Below are 19,026 nucleotides of genomic sequence, written 5' to 3'. Positions count from 1 at the left end.
TGTTTGTACATTGCAGGTTTCAATAAAGTGCAGCCTGACACAGGTTTGGGTTTTTTTCCTCTAGGCAGATTATAGATTCCCATGCTCATTAAATATGGAAGGGCTGTAATCAAATCAGGATTCTAGTCATCTGAAGCCTAAGGAAGTAACTTAACGGTGTCTACAAACAGATTCATTAAGACCAAAGAAGAGTACATTATTCTTAGCAATTAATACTTTTAGAATCCTTTTAATTTAGCTATTAATACTCTCCTTGTACTTCCGTTTCCCGTAGACTAAATTTGTGCAGTAAAGTGTCCTGAGCTAGGAATGTGTTGACAATTAATTGGGCTGGAGAATAAGAACAGAAATACGACAGTGCTAATAACAATACTAAATTATTTTATGCTAAGTCTCAGCTTATTTAGCATTTTGTTTAAAACTTCACTTACTGGGATATAGAGGTTGTATGACATTCTTAGGGAAGGAGAGGATTAAGTAAATTTCTGACCCTCGGGTTCATAAGGAAAAAGGAAAACAATGGAGCAACTGTAAAAGCTCAGATTGATTCTGAAAAAATTAGGTGTTTTAAATACTGCCTCACCTTTAAGCTAGTTGGGGCTTTTTGAGTATTTTAAGTTCATTTCTTATTTTGTCTCCTTAAAAACAACCAAACAACTGAACTGCCATAAAACAACAAGAACAAAAAGAACCCCAGAAGGTGACATTCTCAGAACCCAGGCTATTGCACACTGAGGCACTGATTTACTGAACAGACACAAAAAGCTTTAACACTCATTCCCTGTGTCTTTACTGGAGTAACAAGTAACACTCCCAGTTTCTCTTCCATTCTGGGAGATGGCAGGTCTGGGGAGGTGGAGTGGAAGGAAGCCATGGCATGTGCAGCATCCAAGAAATAGATGTTGGTCCTTCTTCACGTCACCGTATCTGTCATTCCATCGGGAAAAGGAGGAGGGGGGGCTTTGGCCCTGTTTGCACACACATTGGGGTTCACCTTGGCATATGTAGTGTCTGCCCGAGATTAATCTTAGAAAAGCTGGTTTTCCAAGGGGAGTTATTAAGAGTTAATGACTAATTAGAAGTGGTACTTAATCGGTATGTTTATTCTGTGACAGTGAAGAATGTGTTTACACATAAGGAAGAAGTGTATGAAACCACTGGTGGACTTCGTATTTTCACATATTTTTTTCTTTAAACTTTGGTATTGTGATATTGGAAATAGATTTGTTCAGTAGTAGAAATGAAATGCTGAAATTTTGACAGAAAATTCTGTAATAACATACCACTTGTTCTTACTCAATGCTTCAGGGAATGAATGCTGCCTAATGCCCAAATCCCGTTGGCCGCTAAACGTCGGCATGAACAAAAGCAAAACCTCCATTACCACAATCACTGAGCCTGCCTAATTAAAAAGCAGCCATAAACATTTTAATTAGTGCTATTATCAGGGATCGGTGACACTTGATACAGCAACTTAGTTATCAGTTTACTCTTACCTGCAACGCTCTTTTGTATTCGTGTCTTAAAATGTGGTTTTTTTGTGTTCTTGTGTTAGAAATTCCAAGGCTCTCTGAATGGGTTAGTTGTGAATAATCAGGGTGATGTTCCACAGTCTAGAACTCTGCATCAACTGCTGGATCTGTTTATCTTCTTCTGAGCGTGTTCTTTACGCTGAAAGCCCCTAACAGCTTTCTTCAACCCAAAGAGGTGTGTCGTGGTGGGCTTTTTCAGCAAGCATTTTGTTCCTGTTTCTCCCAGATGGTCTGCCTCCCCAAAAAGACCAGCTTCTGGTCACCATCTGAGTCACCATCCCTGGCTGTGTTTAAGAACCGTTTAGATGTGGTGTTGGGGGACATGGTGTAGGGGAGAACTTTAGAGTAGGGTAGACGGTTGGACTTGATGATCCCGAGGTCTCTTCCAGCCTAGATGATTCTATGATTCTGTGATTCTCAGAACATAACTATATATAAACACGTCTATTCCACTCTTCCAGCCTAGATGATTCTATGATTCTCAGAACATAACTATAGCCCCACATCTATTCCGATGCAAGAAAAAGCATTAACTAGTTTCCAACTTGCATTGAAAAAAAAATAATGTATTAAGAATGGTGGCATTAACTAGTTTCCAACTTGCATTGAAAATAAAGGAGTTGTGAATATTGTATTAATAATGACATATCATACACTTCAGTATGTCTGTGGCTTACTTGGAATCCTGAAAATGTGGCTTAATCTTGCGACGCTAAAAAAAAATGACGTTTCTAAACCCAAAGGGCAGTAGTTTTGGCTGGGTGTTACTTGGAGTGTACCTGGTCCTTTTTGAGGCACTATTTGAGAAGGCAGCCCTTTGTGGGAGGCAGTGGTGGCACTTCCCATGTCCCACTGGATGCAAGGGAAGGGGGTTGTGCAGCCCATGACGTACTTGGAGTATCTCTTTAAGGGGAAACTCTTTGGCTTGTTCTTGCCTTCAAAGTTTAACTCGGTGTCTGAGAACATCCAACATAGTCTCGGGATGACTCATGGATTTTAGCTTGTTATTTCCAAACAGCTCCCTCTCTTCAAGCTCTTCTTAGGTTTTGTCTTTGAGAGCACACAAATACTTTATTAAAAAGAGAGAGAGAGACAGATTGAGACACAATAATGGGGCAATACGAGTACCTGAACTAGATACCTAAATAATACTGCTAATAATTCTGATGAATCATTTTTGAGCAACAGGAGGCACTCCCATCCCACAGGCTAAGCACATTGCCTGCCCAGTTCTCTTAACCTTGAGAATGGAAAATGAGAATTAGCTGAAACCTGTAAAGCAGCGTGAACTGCCAAGAGACCACTGAACAAGCAACGTCCTCTGAACTGCAGCTCCACCAGTCTTTGTGCAAAATTTTTTCATCAAATCAAGCAGTTACACTATTTATTTATTTTTTTCCCCCTCTGTGTATGTGCATAATTATATAAAACTCTTTCGGTGGTGGGTTTGGATGTTCTGGTAGATGCTAAGAACTGTTTGCTTTTGTACTGTGTTCATCTGTATGTTCTTCTTGTGTCTAACTGCTATGGTAATGCTGGAACAATCTGGAGAGTGGATGGAACCTCTGCATTCAGGATAGGCAGTGATTTCTTCCCCATATAGGATAAGCCCAGCTGAGTTAGGAAAATAACGTTGAGGGCAAGAATCGCAGTTCTAGAGAATGCCATTTATTCTACTGAGCATTGCAGTAATGATGTTCCTTAGGTCACCCTAATAAAAACCCCCAGAAAGTAAGAGAAGCTATAGATGTTAGATACGTGTTTTTCAAAAGCAAGAGAAGAGAAGGAAGTTCATGCAAAAGGAGGGGCTGTAAAATACGAAAAAAAAAGTGAAGTATGTTGGATAGAAACTCTCAAACTTAAATGTTGTTTATAATGTGGTACAATCTGTTATGGATGGAAATGTTTGCTTCACAAAGATTATGTTTGATTGTTCTTTTCTAAAATATTCCAATTGCTGTGCAATATTTTTATCCAGTATTGTAGTTTGTATCCTTTAATGCACACAAAATCTAGGGGAAGCTGGTTTCCCCTTTGTGAAGACAGGCCATTGGAAAAAATTAAGTAACACCAGCAAAGGACTTCCATCTCTTCCTTTGTTCCAATTTGATGTTCCTCTGCTAATTTTCATAAGTTTTCTGTTTTAAATCTTCTTTCAACTGAAGAATTCTATTGTTGGACAGAAATCGAATGCTGTAGGTACAGGCCCATCCTAATTATTACATTATATCCCTGCTGTTCCTTTGACTTCCTTGGAAGTCTGAGAAGTAAATGGTAAAGACAGAACAATTAGGATTAAATTCTGTACTGGTACTGGTTATTAAGACCAGTGGAGTCTTAAATAATCTGAAAGATTATTTCAGATTCCTAAAGAATCTGAAATTCTGCATTATATGAAAGTATCACCCTTTGCATACTGGTTGAGAGGTAAAGTTCACTGCAACAACTTCTTAAACATCTACTGCAGCGTTTGTGATGCAAACAAGCTTAGGCTGCATAGTCATCAATCCTCTGCCTTCCCCCACGTTGTCTGTAATATCTTTTTCTAACAATCTACAGGGCCAATATAACTTGGTGTTGCTTAACATCACTTCTGCTTTTCCTTTTTTAAAAAATGCATTTTATTGCAGATAATTCTGTTTAAAGTAGACGTGAATACTCAAAATGACAGTTTATCAAAATGCTTCATAATAAAGTTTTAAAATAATTTCTTCTTCTAGACTGATGACTGCCTGACTGCGCTGGGGGTGAGAGGAGGAAGCAATTGTCCACTCGGGCAAGAGACAGTAAGTATTATGTCATTTTTTGCAGTATCTTCTATTCCTGTTATGTGCTCTTAAAAGCACATTCTTTTTTTTTTCTAGTGTGATCCCAAGGACATTTTTTCCTACCCTGAATTTTTTAATTCTTACAAACATGTTCATAACAGGCATAAGCACATTACTGCTGGTTTTGTATCAGTCCTGAAAAATAATTTTATAAAACTTTTATGTGTATATATTGGGGTTTTTTGCTTGAACTTGGACCCAGACAGAATTTAACACGTCTGAATATCCACCAGAAGAAATGCCATTGCTTTGGGCGTAGTTGTGAGTGTTTCACATTCTTCTTTGGTGCTAAGGTGCATTCCCTGTATCCCCTTATGGTCATTTTCTGATCCTAATGTCTCCAGAGAATATAATGCCAATTTCCACATTTTAAATCATCAGGCCTGCCAAACCAGTTGTATTACTGGACACGTTGGTATTTTAATTTTTTATTTCTGGGAGACAGACAGTGGGACGTGCTTGCTTGGTTTGACCTGTTTGTTGGCCGTGTTTCCATGTTACTGACTTTTTTGTAATTTTATCCAAAAACCCAAACCATTTCCACTAGAACTATCTTACAAAAGGCACTGCCAAAAGAAGTAGTTGTTGCTCTGCCTTTCATTGTTTTTCATGCTGCCAAGTAATTAGAGCTATATTCCCTTTTTTTTAAAAAAAAAAACCTTAAGTAACCTCCTGATTTTCATAGAACTATTGGTACGGAAACCGTTGTCGCTTAACTGAAGTGGGCACTGTTAGAGCACCCCTTACTGGATGTGATTGTGTGAGCTTCCAGTTCTGTACTGTTTCTCCACTGTGCTCATTAGTGTGTTTTAATTGGGTTCTGTTCTATACTTCATCTTCCTATATTCTCAACATCACCTGTAATTACTGCGTGAGCTTTCTTAATGCAGGGAGGACAGTTATGATGAAGGATATTTCCTCGTTTATCTTCTTTATGGAAGTTCAGGATTACTGAATGCATATTTAGGTAAATTTCCCATCTACTGAGAACTGTGTGACACTTAAGTCTTTGATGCTGACCAGCTCACAAATTACTGCATGGAATTCAGAATAGTAGAGTCCTTTCCATCTTTTCCCATTCATAACTGATTTAATCTGTTTAATTGGTGACGTGGAATTAGGAAAATGCAAGTGACATTGGCTATATTTTTACACGCATAACTCACAGGTGATCTTACTCAAAATAAAAATACAAATATAAAAAGCACTGCACAGTTCAGCAGTCTTGGGATTCCAATGCATGCATAAGTAATTTAAAAAAAGGAAGTTTTTTCTACAAAATCCCTATCTTCATAATAACTTTGCTGTCTCTTTCAATCTCCTGTAACCTCCTATCGCTCCTAATGATCCCTGTTTCTGACCTCTACTTACAATTTCCTAGAGGAATCTGAGGTAGAGCTTATATGTAGGGAAGCAGTGTGCCTTGGGTAAAATAGGTCATAATTTTGCACTTCACTTATGATGAGGGAAGTGAGCAATTCCCTTATTCTTTCAGTTCACTTGTTTTGGGTCTTTTCTGCTCAGAATTTGTCAGGACAGATTTTTGTTCATAGGTCATAGGAAATAAATAAGAAATAAATAAGAAATTATACTGGATATTTTCATATTCAGGGTGGAAAGCAGGCTTCTGGTAATGTATTCGATGTAGTATGTATCATGCTGACCACTATTAGTACTTTTTTCCAGAAAATTGTAGATGCACTGTCTTTCGCTGGCAAATGGATTTAATATGTGAAATGGAATATGAACCTATTTTTTGGCAAATACTCGTAACATTGGATATGCAAATCCCTATTTCTAAACAAAAAGCGGGGTGATCAAAGCAAAACTTTGCAATGGTATTTTTGTGCTAAATTTTTCCTTCTGTAAAACCGCCGTACTGTTGAAGTATTTATTCGAACACATATGCTTCGTGAGCACGCACAGAATGGGATCTGAAGGTGGTGTAACAATTCTGAGAAAATGAATGTATGAAGTGGGTTTTTTTCTTTTTTTTTCTTTTTTTTTTTTCCTTTTTGCTTCACGAGTAAATTGCTTATAAAACTAACAGCTGCTGTTTTGAAGCTAATCTTAGTGAATTGAATGTTCTTAACCATTTCTACAATCCCACAGTCCTTTATCTTGCCTCTCCTGCTGCTTTCCCACCACCCCTGATCCCATTAGCAAAACTTGAGACGGCCTCAGCTTTTACCAAAGTGCAGCTTTGGTTTCAGCTGCTTTTCTGCAAGAGGAAGTGAATGTTGCGCTTTTTTCTCTGTGGCACGGTTGTGATAAAGCTGTGGTGCTCTTATCTCTCTTTTAGGTAGTGGCTCTTTATGACTACACAGCGCATCGATCAGATGAGCTAACCATCCATCGCAGTGACATTATCCAAGTGTTATACAAAGATAATGATAACTGGTGGTTTGGCAGCCTAGCAAATGGACAGCAAGGCTATTTTCCAGCTAATTATGTGGCTGGTGAAAGTAAGTTTACTGCTGTCTTCCTGGTATACCGGAGTGGGTTTAACTGATGGTCCAAGATTTTACCATGCTGTACCGCTTATTGTTCTGAAGATACAAGTTGATGTAAGGCACAGATGATTTAATTGTGATGCAGAAATTGTATCAAGGTAGCTAAGCGCTTGGCAAGTTGACATTCCTGACTTAGGAAGGTGTTGGCACTTAGTTAAACATTGCAGCTTATATTGTACTGGCTTAATTATCAGTCAACTGGATTGATTCCTTGTCTCTCATAGAGCCACCTTGGCAATATTTGAGGACACATCAAAGCATTTCACAGACATCTTAGGTTTTTCTTAAGCAATATCTGTTAGATCTAAACAGTTACTTTTGTAAAAACTCTTTATTCTCACCCTACTGTAATGGAGCATCCTCAGTTTCCAGTTTCCAAGTGGATTTCAATACGAAGTTTTAAATGAGTAATGGTTAAATCTCCTATCTGAGCATTGAACTTGCTACCAGGTCCTTGTCATTAAAACAGTTTTGATTGAACTAATAGCAACAAACCTAAATGAATCTGAACAAATAGTATAGGAACCATATGAAACAATGAGTCAACTGATATAAAGATGCTCAGTGTCCTGGCAGTTGTTAGTATTTAGTTTATGGACGTAGTGTGTGGTTGCATGCCACAAGAAATTCATTTGCCTTCCTAAACTATCAAACTATCAGTTATACCGGTGTTTAGAAATCTTTTAACCCAACATTTCTCAAGATGTTTCCCCCCATTTTCTAGTTCCTCCCTTTGTCTTTCAAGTGAAGTCTACTATTTAGGCCTCTTTCCTAAAAAAAATTTGAACGTAACACTGAGCTAACTTGGTGATGGTAATTAAAAGTTGGCTTAACTGCTGCCCTTCCCCTTTGGCCTCCCCTTGCACATCCTGTGCATGTTCTCCTTCCTTTCTTCCTTGCAAAATAAGCCAGGGAGCAGTCTGTAGGAAGAGTCTTAAGTGATGGCTTGTTCTTAAAAAAAAAAAAAAGTAAAATAAAATAAAATCTAAAAAAAAAACCCAAATGTTTTTGAGGGAGTTGTCCAATTGTGCAACAAAACCCTAGTATATAAGTACTTACATCAGTTGGTGACAATCTTATTATTGAATCGAAAAAAATGCATATGATACGTTTGTTAAATATTAGTTGCATTGCTGTCAGTGTGGACTTTGTTCTTAGTCACATAAATGTTTGATTGTTTTTATTTTATATAATAACCTGTATAAAAAAAAAAGTAAAATAAAATTAAAAAAAAAAAAACCACAAATGTTTTTGAGGGAGTTGTCCAACTATGCAACAAAACCCTGGTATATAAGTACTTACATCAGTTGGTAACCATCTTATTATTGAATTGAAAGAAATGCATATGATACATTTGTTAAGTATTAGTTGCATTGCTGTCAGTGTGGACTTTGTTCTTAGTCACATAAATGTTTGATTGTTTTTATTTTATATAATAACCTGTATATAAATTGCACTTAAATCTAAGCTTACTAATGTAAGTAAAAGTTAATGGACAACTTCGTATAAATTCTTACCCAAAGCTTGGCTTCAGACACTTCTCATGTTATTGGCTAGCTTGTAATGTTGGGGTTGTTCACATAAAATTAATATTTTCATAATTCTTTCATGGCTCTCATAATGCTGAATTATGGATCCTGTTTTCAGAGGAATATGAAGAACAACCTTCAGAATTGGTACCAGATTCTGCTCCTCTCCTACCTGAAGGACCAAGAGAAGCAGAGGAGGGTTCTCCAACGCAAGATAAGGTAATAATTTGAGAAGGATGGATTCTGCAAGTAGTGGCAGAGTATGTCTTTTGTGTGTCAGGTGGACTGCATTAATTTTTGATACTTTTTGGAATAATTTACATGTAGACCTCCTTCCAGGCAAGCAGGTAGATTTTCAGCAGATGTCTAACGTATGTCTCGTGTGAAACCAGCTGTTCCATCATGTGGCAATTAAATATTCTGCCTACTTTTGCACCTTTGCAGTGTGGCAAATCTCCCACTGACTCAAAGGTTTCCAGCAGTCTCTCTCAGAGCTACCTGGTGTAAATAACAGTTGAAGAAACAACATAGGTTTCTCAAAACCTGACATGCTCTCGGACACTTGGCTGTCCTTCTTGCTCAGGAGGGTGGACTATAGAGACTTCATAGTTTGGAGGAGCAAAGGAAAGAAAAGTTTTTGGTTTGACTATATCTAATACCTCTTCACTTCCACATATACTTAGATTGGGTTACAAGCATTCCTGTTTCTGTGATTTTTAGTCAGCAGTCAGAACACAGTACGTACAGAAGAGCAAAGAAACAACAGCCAGTTTTTGGTCAAGTTAAAAAAATGGGGAGTTGATTTTTATTTTATTTTTTCTCAGATCTTTAAGAGATCCTGCTGTGTGCAAAGCAGGCCAAATGACTCTCACTTCTCCAGACAAACAGAGATTAGAAACTTTGCGTAGCTTATGTTCCCCTTCTGTGAAGTAAGACTGATGATTGTCTTAGAACATGGGATACTTTTTAAGCAACAAAAAGTAATAGAAATTCGTTCAAAAACTGCTAGAATTTTTAGGTCTTGCTAGTTTTTTTATTCCAAAATATTTGTATCCTTAAGTGCGCTTTCCATAGCTATTCATTTAGTCAAATGGTACTAACATAACTACCTTAAAAGTGACTTCTGTTCAGATTTCTTTCAAATGACGTGGCTTTTCCATCTGATTTTCTAAAGTTGAATTTCATACTTTGCAGCTGATTTGCAAGACTTAAAACAAATGCTGTGTTACTTCGTTACAACTTTGTCTTCTTTCACACAATTTATCTAATCTTTGCTGCGTAATATATATTGCAATGTTCAGGGTTAAAACACTCAAAGCTGCTTCTATTAACCTTTTTTTGTGTAGCTTTTGTTTTTAATAGGTGAACAGAGAGAGGTAGCATTTAATAAATTATTGAGTACAGATTACTCACTTGGCAGTGTCGTTGAAGCCAGCTGTCTTGTTGATGCCAACTGCTATAAATCGAATTACTAAGTGCTTTGTTTCTAACTATACTTGAAAAACAGAGTTAATCACTACACCAAGTAGTAATAATTAATTAATCTGAAGTGTCTTTTACCCCTTTCTAGCTGAGAAACTCATAGCCAAGCCATTGTTCAGGAAAGACAAGGGTGCATTACTTCCAGATACTCCTGTAAAGGCAGACTGGAACAAATATAGGAAAAATTACAACATTACTGGAAAGCAGGAAGATTTCTTTCATCTGTTGTCTACGTTGCTGGAGGCAAGGAAGGTATCCCAGAGGGAATATGTTGCTACACTCACCCAGTTTCACTCATACCCAGATTAAAAAAGCGAGAAGCACTGAGTTACTTATTAAAGACTAGATGATTTTTATCCACCTCTTCGTTTCTCTTTTAATCTGGTAGGAATCTAGTTGATTTACAGAATCAAAATACTTTTATGTGTGCTAATGTTGCTAACATTTACAACCAGTTTTTATTATTCGACTTTGTGAGAAGTAACAGTTGATTAGTTTTGATTAATTATATTTTCTCAAATGTCTATGGTTGACATGTTTTTCTAACAATAGCGTTTGTATTACTGGTGGCACCTTTTTAGTAACACTGAGAATTAGTAAGCCTTCATTGAAATATTCTTTGATCCTGCCAGTGCTTTGAATTAAATTGACTGCTTATTTAATAATTAGTTGGAATTTTGTAGTAGTCTGTATAATACATACAGATATTCAAAAGATGTCGTGAATAAAGTGTACAGTACCAGGCCAAAATCAAGCAAATACATTGTTTTTTATCTTGCACAGCATTCAAGAGCACTGCAAAATCTAGAGTCCAGAGAAAAGTTATGAAACATTTACAGGTCTCCTGGAAAAAATGTTATAAGAGCTATAATGGTATCATCTTATATGATTAAACTAGCAAAGAATAAGCAGTGAAGAGAGTATATAAAATAGTACATGATGTAGAGAGGTGAATTGGCTGCAGTCAAATAGTACATGATGTAGAGAGGTGAATTGGGTGCAGTCTTTTTTTCTTTTCTTTTTTTCCCCCTTCTGCTGTTGAACAAGATCAGGGGACATTAAGCTGGAATGGAAAACATCTAATATTGGTAGAAGGAAATTCTGTTTATGCAGTGCTTAGTTAACCTGGTGAACCTGGCTGCTACAAGACACTAATAAATTTAGGCACTTGGGGATTAATTTTTTTAATAACACATTTTAGGCTGAGATAATGGCTGAGACTCTAAAAGCATCTAAATGACTGAGAAAGACAAATCTGGGTGATTTTTTTATTTATTTCAAGCTACATAAGCACCGTATAAATCACCAAGAAGATAGTGAGAGGAATCAAATCTCTGTGTAAGACTTGCAATGCCTTGAAGTGCAGTGGTTTTACAAAAGCTGTAGAGTGCTACACTGGAGAAACAAATTGTCATTCAGTTGTTTGTCATAATGAAGGAAAGTTCTACAGCATTTTTGGCTTCAGGCAACACCAGATACTTCTGAGACCAAACTGCTGAGACGACCACTGAGGGGGCTGATCGGTTATGGCAGTTCCTGTGTTGCAGCAGTGACACAGCAACTTTTCTTCCTATTCCTTTCATTATTTTTTTTTCAGTATTAGAGCTGATGAAAGTAAGCGCCAATTTCTTTTACGTGTAAAAAAATCATTATTTTTTAATACCCTATGATTTATTTTTTTTTTGCTTTGACAGAAAATGAACTATTTTTTTTTAAATCAAATATATTTATCAAATAACTAAGTTTTTACCACAAGCAGGAAAATATAACTGAATTTTTAGGTGGTGTTTGGGTTTTGGCCACAAGCACATTTTCCCAAATACTTAATTATATCCAGGTCTGTTATACCTGTTGTTCTTTCTGGGTTTTGGGGGTGAATACTCAAATATTTAGCTTTAAGACTGCAAAAACACAGTTGCTGTGAAAATCATCATAGCAGTTACTCGTGAGATTTTGCTACCCTATGAGACTAAATAGGGCACTTAAAACATAGAAGAATACTATGGTTTTAATTACTGAGAATACCAGACTAATTAAAAATAGTTTTCCAACTGCAGATATTATAAATGCATATCTAACTAATCTAAAGAATTTTATGATGAGTGTATAAAATGGAATCAACATTAGAAGAGGGTGTAATACTCAAGATCCAATATTAATCTTTGCAAATAATAAAAAAAAAAGTCGTAGTTCAAAGAACCTGCTTTCAAAATGCTTTCTACCATCAGCTTTGCATTCATAACATAATAATTTTATGCAAACATTGTTTTCCTGCCTTATGAGTTACTTAACTCCTGAGCCACAAAATTAGGTCATAATCATCTTTAATTACAACATACATCTAAACCGCCAATAGAAATTTCATGGAGTGAAGTTCTCCCTGCACTGACGAAGAATCCCAAGAAATAGAGATGAACTTGTCATCTGGCTGCTCCAGTAAATGTGGTGCCTTCGGGTTCCTTGTGCTGATGGCAGAAAAGACAGGAATTCAGATGGGGTTGTATTAGAAACCAAAATTTGGGTTTTGCAAAATTTTCGCAAATCAAAGATGTTTCAAAGTCCATAGAGTGACTTTTTTTTTTTTTGGTCAGAAATGTTTTGCTGTCCATAAATTTATCTTGTGAATATGTTTCATAATTTAAGATGGCCTAGACTCACTGTATAAAATGTATTTAATTGGATTCTGAATGCTAAGTACTCAGTCCTACATTATGTGAGAACAGTGGGAGGTAGTAGTAGACAAAATAAACCCAGGAATTTAAAATGTCCATGAAAAGTGTAAGAAAATATTCTTTCTAGTATCTTCATCGTTGAAAAATGATGTTAAGGTGTAAAATAATGATCATAAGCATGAAATGAAAATGGTTACCTTCAAGAACAACATTATTATTGCTCAATTTGGATAATCTGCCCAGACATCATCAAAACTTGATTCCATGTATATTTAAACAAAGTTTGGGATTATCACTGTTCGCATAAATAATTCATGTTCTCCCTCTTCTTCCCCTAGAGTAGGTTGTTGTCAGACTTTCTGAATACTTAACCTGGTGTGTCTGAAACAAACCTGCCAAGCAATTGATACTTTTCCCCTGGGCTTGAGCTCTTTCTGTGTGGGTGTTTTTTGTGGGCTCAAAACTTATTTATTAGATCTAAAAATTTAAAAAGCATAGAAAATTTGCTCAAAAATATTTCCAAAAATACTAGCTAGAAATTTTTCTATTAGTTTCATCAAAAACTTTCATTTTATAGTTTGAGCTGTCTCTATTTTCCTCTTTAATGGTACCTTTCTTCGGGTTACTGGGGAACATTTCAGTGATTATCTTTCAGGAAGAGGAGGGACTAGGAGGAGGTGGTAATGTTAATGAGAGAAGAATTCATACCGTTGAACTCTTGCAGTGAATAGAGCTGGAGACTTTCAACACGGCTTGAAGTGTGTTTGTTTTCAAGGTTCAGAGAGGTTGCAGACCCACAAAAATGTTCAAATTTAATTACTCTCCCTTAAACGCGTGTGGTGCTACTTTATTTGTAAGATGTTGGTCTTTCTTTTTCAACTCCAAAACCACTTCTGGAGTTACAGAATCACAGGATCAGAGAATGTTATGGGATTGGAAGGGACCTCTGGAGATCATCTAGTCTGACCCCCTGCCAGAGCAGGTCCACCCAGAGCAGGTTGCACAGGAACTTGTCCAGGTGGGTTTTGAATGTCTCCAGGGAAAGGAGTCTCCACCACCTCTCTGGGCAGCCCATTCCAGTCCCAGGGATAGGACAAGAGGAAATGGGCACAATCTTGAATATAAGAAGTTCCACCTAAACATGAGGAGGAACTTCTTTACTTTGAGGGTGTTTCTAATTTCTTCTATCTCAAAAAATGTTTGCGCCTCTGTCCATAGTATTATTTGAGTCATTGAAAGAAAAGGTACCTGGTTTATAAGCAAATTAATATCTGTTGGGGGAAAAAAGGAAAGACGAAGTGACATCCATGGTCATTTACTCTAAGTGACTGGTCTGTTTAAAGATAGGAAGAATCAAGATGAACTGGTCAAGCAGAAGCAAAAATACTATTGAGGGATATTTATATTATTAAGGTAGCTCTCAGAAGCAAGCTGACTTCTCATTGTTTTCTCCTTAGGTCCTCATAGCCTCTTTCTGAACAGGATTGAACTATTTTTATGCAAATTTTAATGCAAAGCTTTAACCACAGATAAATTCCCAGAGGCCGAGACTTCAAGACTAAGAACAGCTGTTCTAAACTATAGGGCTTCGGCCTGAAATATCTTGTCTCCACTCCTCCTCCTTTCTCAAATAGTCCTCTAGTTGATTTGATTTCTGAGATGCAGCATTTGTCAGTGGTGAGCCATGACTATGGTTTTCACCCAGCAGATTTCCTGTTGGTCTCTCCTAGGCCTGAACAGGCCCAGGGCTTTGCAGTTTCAAAGACAAAAAGAAGGCAAAGTCTTCTCTGCCTTCATGCATGATGGAGAAGCTGGTGAGTGTTGCCTTGGTCCTAAACACTGCAGTGCTTTAACTGGTTTTTTATAGGAGAGAGAGGAATTCACACCAAAGTCCCTGCTGTATACAGAGCCATGGGTCTGCTGGATGCTCACAGCTCAGTTAATACTGTTAGACATAAGGGTGACAATATGGTGAACCTGATTTAGATAGGCTTATTCTATAAAAAACACTAGAGAGGGTTAAAAAAGGCAATTATAAGTTAATTGCATTTTGACTAGGAAGATCATGGCAAAAGAAATATATGAAATTCCACGAGCAAAGCTCCCTGCCAGTTGTTCATTCAATGGGGAAATGCGTGGAGGGATACAGAAGAGCAGGAAAGAAAATGATGAGCATTTCTCCCAAACTTGACTCATTTTTGACAGGAGTCATGGACATGTCGGATGGCGATCAATCTTTTATCCATGGGCTGTGCAATAGAAAACAAAATACAATCTCAATACTGAGTTTAGCGTCCTAAGGGCTAGTCTGAAGAGACACAGAGACGTGTTCGTTCTTGCCGTCTGTGATCCAACAAATCTTTAATTAGATCAAGTTATGTAGAAAGAGCTTCTATGGGAGAGTTCTCCTGTGCAGAGTAGGCTATAGAGCAAGCGCCTTTATTTTCATGGCTTAAGACACTAAAGAGATTGCCTGCGCCACTCTGGGCTGAACCTTGCATGTTGGATGGCGATCAATCTTTTATCCATGGACTGTGCAATAGAAAACAAAATACAATCTCAATACTGAGTTTAGCGTCCTAAGGGCTAGTCTGAAGAGCCACAGAGACGTGTTCGTTCTTGCCGTCTGTGATCCAACAAATCTTTAATTAGATCAAGTTCTGTAGAAAGAGCTTCTATGGGAGAGTTCTCCTCTGCAGAGTAGGCTATAGAGCAAGCGCCTTTATTTTCATGGCTTGAGACACTAAAGAGATTGCCTGCACCATCTAGGCTGAACCTTATGATAGTAAACAAAGCAAAAGAAACTTGAGAAAAATCTAAGCTTCTGCATTTAGTATGAACCAATGTTCTCCTCTCCCAGTGGGCTATATTTTTCAAAGGGTGGAGAATTAGAATGTGGCAACAAAATTATACAGTCTTAGTGGCACTATACAGAGGAGCTCATGATTTGTACCGTGTTTGGTATTTGTTCTTGTGAACAGCAAAGTTCAAGATATTCATAATAATTATTTGGCATTATTTTTTTTTATTTAAAGCAGACAGAGCCCTAATAATTCTGTATTAACATTTAAGCTCTGCAATCTGGATTAATTTATTAGCTGACACTGTGCCCGTTACAATTTGCTTACTCATGATTTGTACCGTGTTTGGTATTTGTTTTTGTGAACAGCAAAGTTCAAGATATTCGTAATAATTATCTGACATTATTTTTTTTTTATTTAAAACTGACAGAGCCCTAATAATTCTGTATTAATATTTAAGCTCTGCAATCTGGGTTAATTTAATAGCTGACACTGTACCTGTTACAATGCTGGGTTTGCTTGATCTTAGAAGAGTTGCAGTGACAGTAGTGCAGAGCTGTTTGGAGCTCCCTTTGAGACCTGCCCACCCATAGCAAGAGGCCAAGAGGTTTAGAAATGGGGAAAGAAGAGATCAACAGCCTGTTCAGCCCCTTCCGTACTCCAGAATTCTGTTGCTTGCACCTTCATTAGCATGTCCTTGATGCATTCTCAGTGTTTAAGTGTTACCACTGTCTCCTAAAACTCATACCTCCTGCCTGGTTTTTTGACCTCCACTCGCTCGTTTGCTGTGCTTCTCCTGCTGCTTCATCCCCTGGTTGCACCAGCTCCTGCACTGCCTTCTACGAAGCTGATCAAGGGACTGGAGCACCTCTCTGATGAGAAAAGGCTGAGAGACCTGAGGAGTCTGGAGAAGAGAGTGGATCTCATCAACACTTACAAATACCTAAAGGTTGGGTGTCAAAAAGATGGGATCAGGCTCTTCTCAGTGGTGCCTGGTGACAGGGCAAGGGGCACAAGCTGGAACACAGGAAGTTCCATCTAAATATGAGGAAAAACTTCTTTCCTGTGAGGGTGGCAGAGCCCTGGAACAGGCTGCCCAGAGAGATGGTGTAGTCTCCATCTCTGGAGATACCTCAAAAGCCACCTGGATGGGTTTCTGTCCAGCCTGGGTGACCCTGGTGTGGCAGGGGGTTGGAGGAGATGATCTCCAGAGGTCCCTTCTAACCCTGATTCTGGGATTCTTGCATCTGCCACTGACCCCACTTGTTCCTTCAGCACTGCTGCTGCTAACTCACATCACTGGGATGGGAAAAGTAGTTCAAGGAGTGGGCTGAGGGACACAAAGGTATGTGAGACAGGGAAGAGATGGTAGTAACAGTGAGATCTGTTTCAAAAAGACCTAGTGTCTTGTTCCTGCCTTGTTACATACGTAAAAGAGATGATCTCCAGAGGTCCCTTCTAGCCCCTACCGTTCTGTGATTCTGATTCTGGGATTCTTGCATCTACCACTGACCCGACTTGTTCCTTCAGCACTGCTGGTGCTTACTGACATCACTGGGGTGGGAAAAGTAGTTCAAGGAGTGGGCTGAGGGACACAAAGGTATGTGGGACAGGGAAGAGATGGTAGTAACAGTGAGATCTGTTTCAAAAAGATCTAGTGCCTTGTTCCTGCCTTGTTACATACGTAAAAGTCTGTAGGTAAGGAAGGTATCATACTTGAACTGTAGTCTGGAGAATGGGGAGCCTGTCCCTACAGACCCTAGGAATCCTCATTAGTTGCCCTGTTAGATGAACACAGCTCATCTGACTAGAGACAGTCTCTAGTTGTGTGCTTGTCTTTCCGTGGTACCCGTACTGAAATGCTGTGCTTGAATATATAAAAGCATACATGATGAGTAATTTTTTAAAGCAGTTCATAAGAACCTACGGTTAGGCACATTAAATTAGAGGATACTTCAGTCTTCCAACTGTAAAACAAGGACAATTGTCTGTGTTTTGGTATCTGTAAGTATTAAAAAGCTTAGTCTATTTTGGATGAGAGAAATCAGTCTTCTGTAGTTAGGCAGTTAAAGGAATTCCACCAAACTGCTTTTGAATGGGCTGTATTTGATTGTAGCATTAGTACAATGTCAAGATTCTGTTCTATTTACTCAAAAAGGAGGGTAAAAAACCTAGTTCAACAGCATTCATGTAGGATTTTCAGAAAAAGATTTTGGTTTGACCACAAGTGAATTCATGACTGAGTACGGCAAGGAACCGTGAGGTTATGAATGCTGAAGGAAGTATTACTTACTTAGAGTCATTCCCTCTGCAGCACTCCCTTGTATTTTCATATCAGCAGCATTATATTTCCTTCTTTTGTGTTTACTTTTACCCTTGACTTAAGTCTCAAGTTTATTACTGTATTAACAAGGATTTTGTGTGTGAAGTGGATGATTTGTCTTCCTAGCCCCGCCAATGCTACGTTATTGTGTTCTAATAGGCTGATTTTTGTCTAAACTAATCCAGCGATCTGTGTTATTTCAGCAGACTCATCCTAATGACTCATGTTTAAACATGGTTGTTGTGGGCAGTGTGCTTATAGTAACTCAACAGGTCAATGGGAGCTCAATCTTGTTTCTGTTAAGTCAGCAGAAAAATAATATTAAATTGATAAAATAATACTGGGAGCAGGACCAAGACAAAAAAGTTCAAATTTTGTCAACTACTAACATTGACTAGATGGTTTTTTTAATTAATTAAACTATTCAAGGCCTAAAACTGAGGTTTGGGAGACCTGGGTTCCGGTTTCAATATGGTCTTCACTTGTGTGTGTTCCACGACAATTTTCATCTGTGCCTCACTTTACCCCAAATTAAAATTGGACAGTAGGATTTGACATGAGAATGTTAAGTGTTACCCTTTAGAGCTTTGAAATCTGTGATGGATAAGTTTCATGTCTGAAAACAATGTTCCATTTTAAAATACCAAAACTAATGTTTAAGTGATAAAATGAACTCCTCTATTCTGTTTTCTCTGTTTAAATTAAATGTGGAGGAGCCTTGGTACACCTTGTCCATGAGCTTACACAAAAAGAAATGAGCAATTGGCAAAGTAGAGGATCAAGAACTGTGATTTTTTTTTTTTTCTTCTCTGTTGCTTCCAGAAAGCTCTTGTTGACTTTGTGGTTACTTTTTAGGGTGCTGTATTGTTGTTGGGCACTCCAGAGCTGCTGGATGATGCTCCCTTCCTAATACTGCTCACTTTTAACTGGGGTTTCAGAGACAGTAATGTCAGTAGCTGGCTGTTTCCTGGAGGAATTTGGGCTGATGGCAGAACATTAAATGTCTTATTTACAAGCAGATGAGTACCTCTGTGCTTGGCAGAACTGGAGGGACTGATCTTTTTAACACTAAGGATATTTGAGAAATTCAGAAACAACGTAGTAGGTTTTGCTTTAGGTTTGGCTATGAATGCAAAATGCAACTAGCAGTCTCAAAATATTGTGAATGTGGGCCAAGTTGTGAAGGTTGAATTAGTTTCAAGCCCATTCCTCTTTACTCCCTGAAAAAAAACTTTTTGGAAACACTTGCTCCTTAGAAATCATAGAATCACAGAATATTTTGGGTTGGAAGGGACCTTAAAGATCATCCAGTTCCACCCCCCCTGCCCTGGGCAGGGACACCTCCC

The 19,026-nt window shown here is 38.0% G+C and overlaps 1 protein-coding gene across 1 annotated transcript in view; it reads left to right on the top strand.

Moving 5' to 3' along the window:
* Positions 1-19,026, top strand: part of AHI1 (Abelson helper integration site 1) — a 143,928-nt gene that overhangs the window by 104,602 nt on the left and 20,300 nt on the right. Inside the window, exons 22-24 of the mRNA XM_014955384.1 lie at positions 4,253-4,318; positions 6,663-6,825; positions 8,521-8,621. Of these exons, the coding sequence (XP_014810870.1) occupies positions 4,253-4,318; positions 6,663-6,825; positions 8,521-8,621 (330 nt within the window). The remainder of the gene's footprint in view (positions 1-4,252; positions 4,319-6,662; positions 6,826-8,520; positions 8,622-19,026) is intronic.

The sequence above is a fragment of the Calidris pugnax genome, unplaced genomic scaffold (assembly GCF_001431845.1).
Source record: "Calidris pugnax isolate Ruff unplaced genomic scaffold, ASM143184v1 scaffold231, whole genome shotgun sequence".
Lineage (NCBI taxonomy): Eukaryota > Metazoa > Chordata > Aves > Charadriiformes > Scolopacidae > Calidris > Calidris pugnax.
The sequence above is the reverse complement of the archived record's forward strand: the minus strand, read 5'-3'. Positions and strand labels throughout refer to the sequence as shown.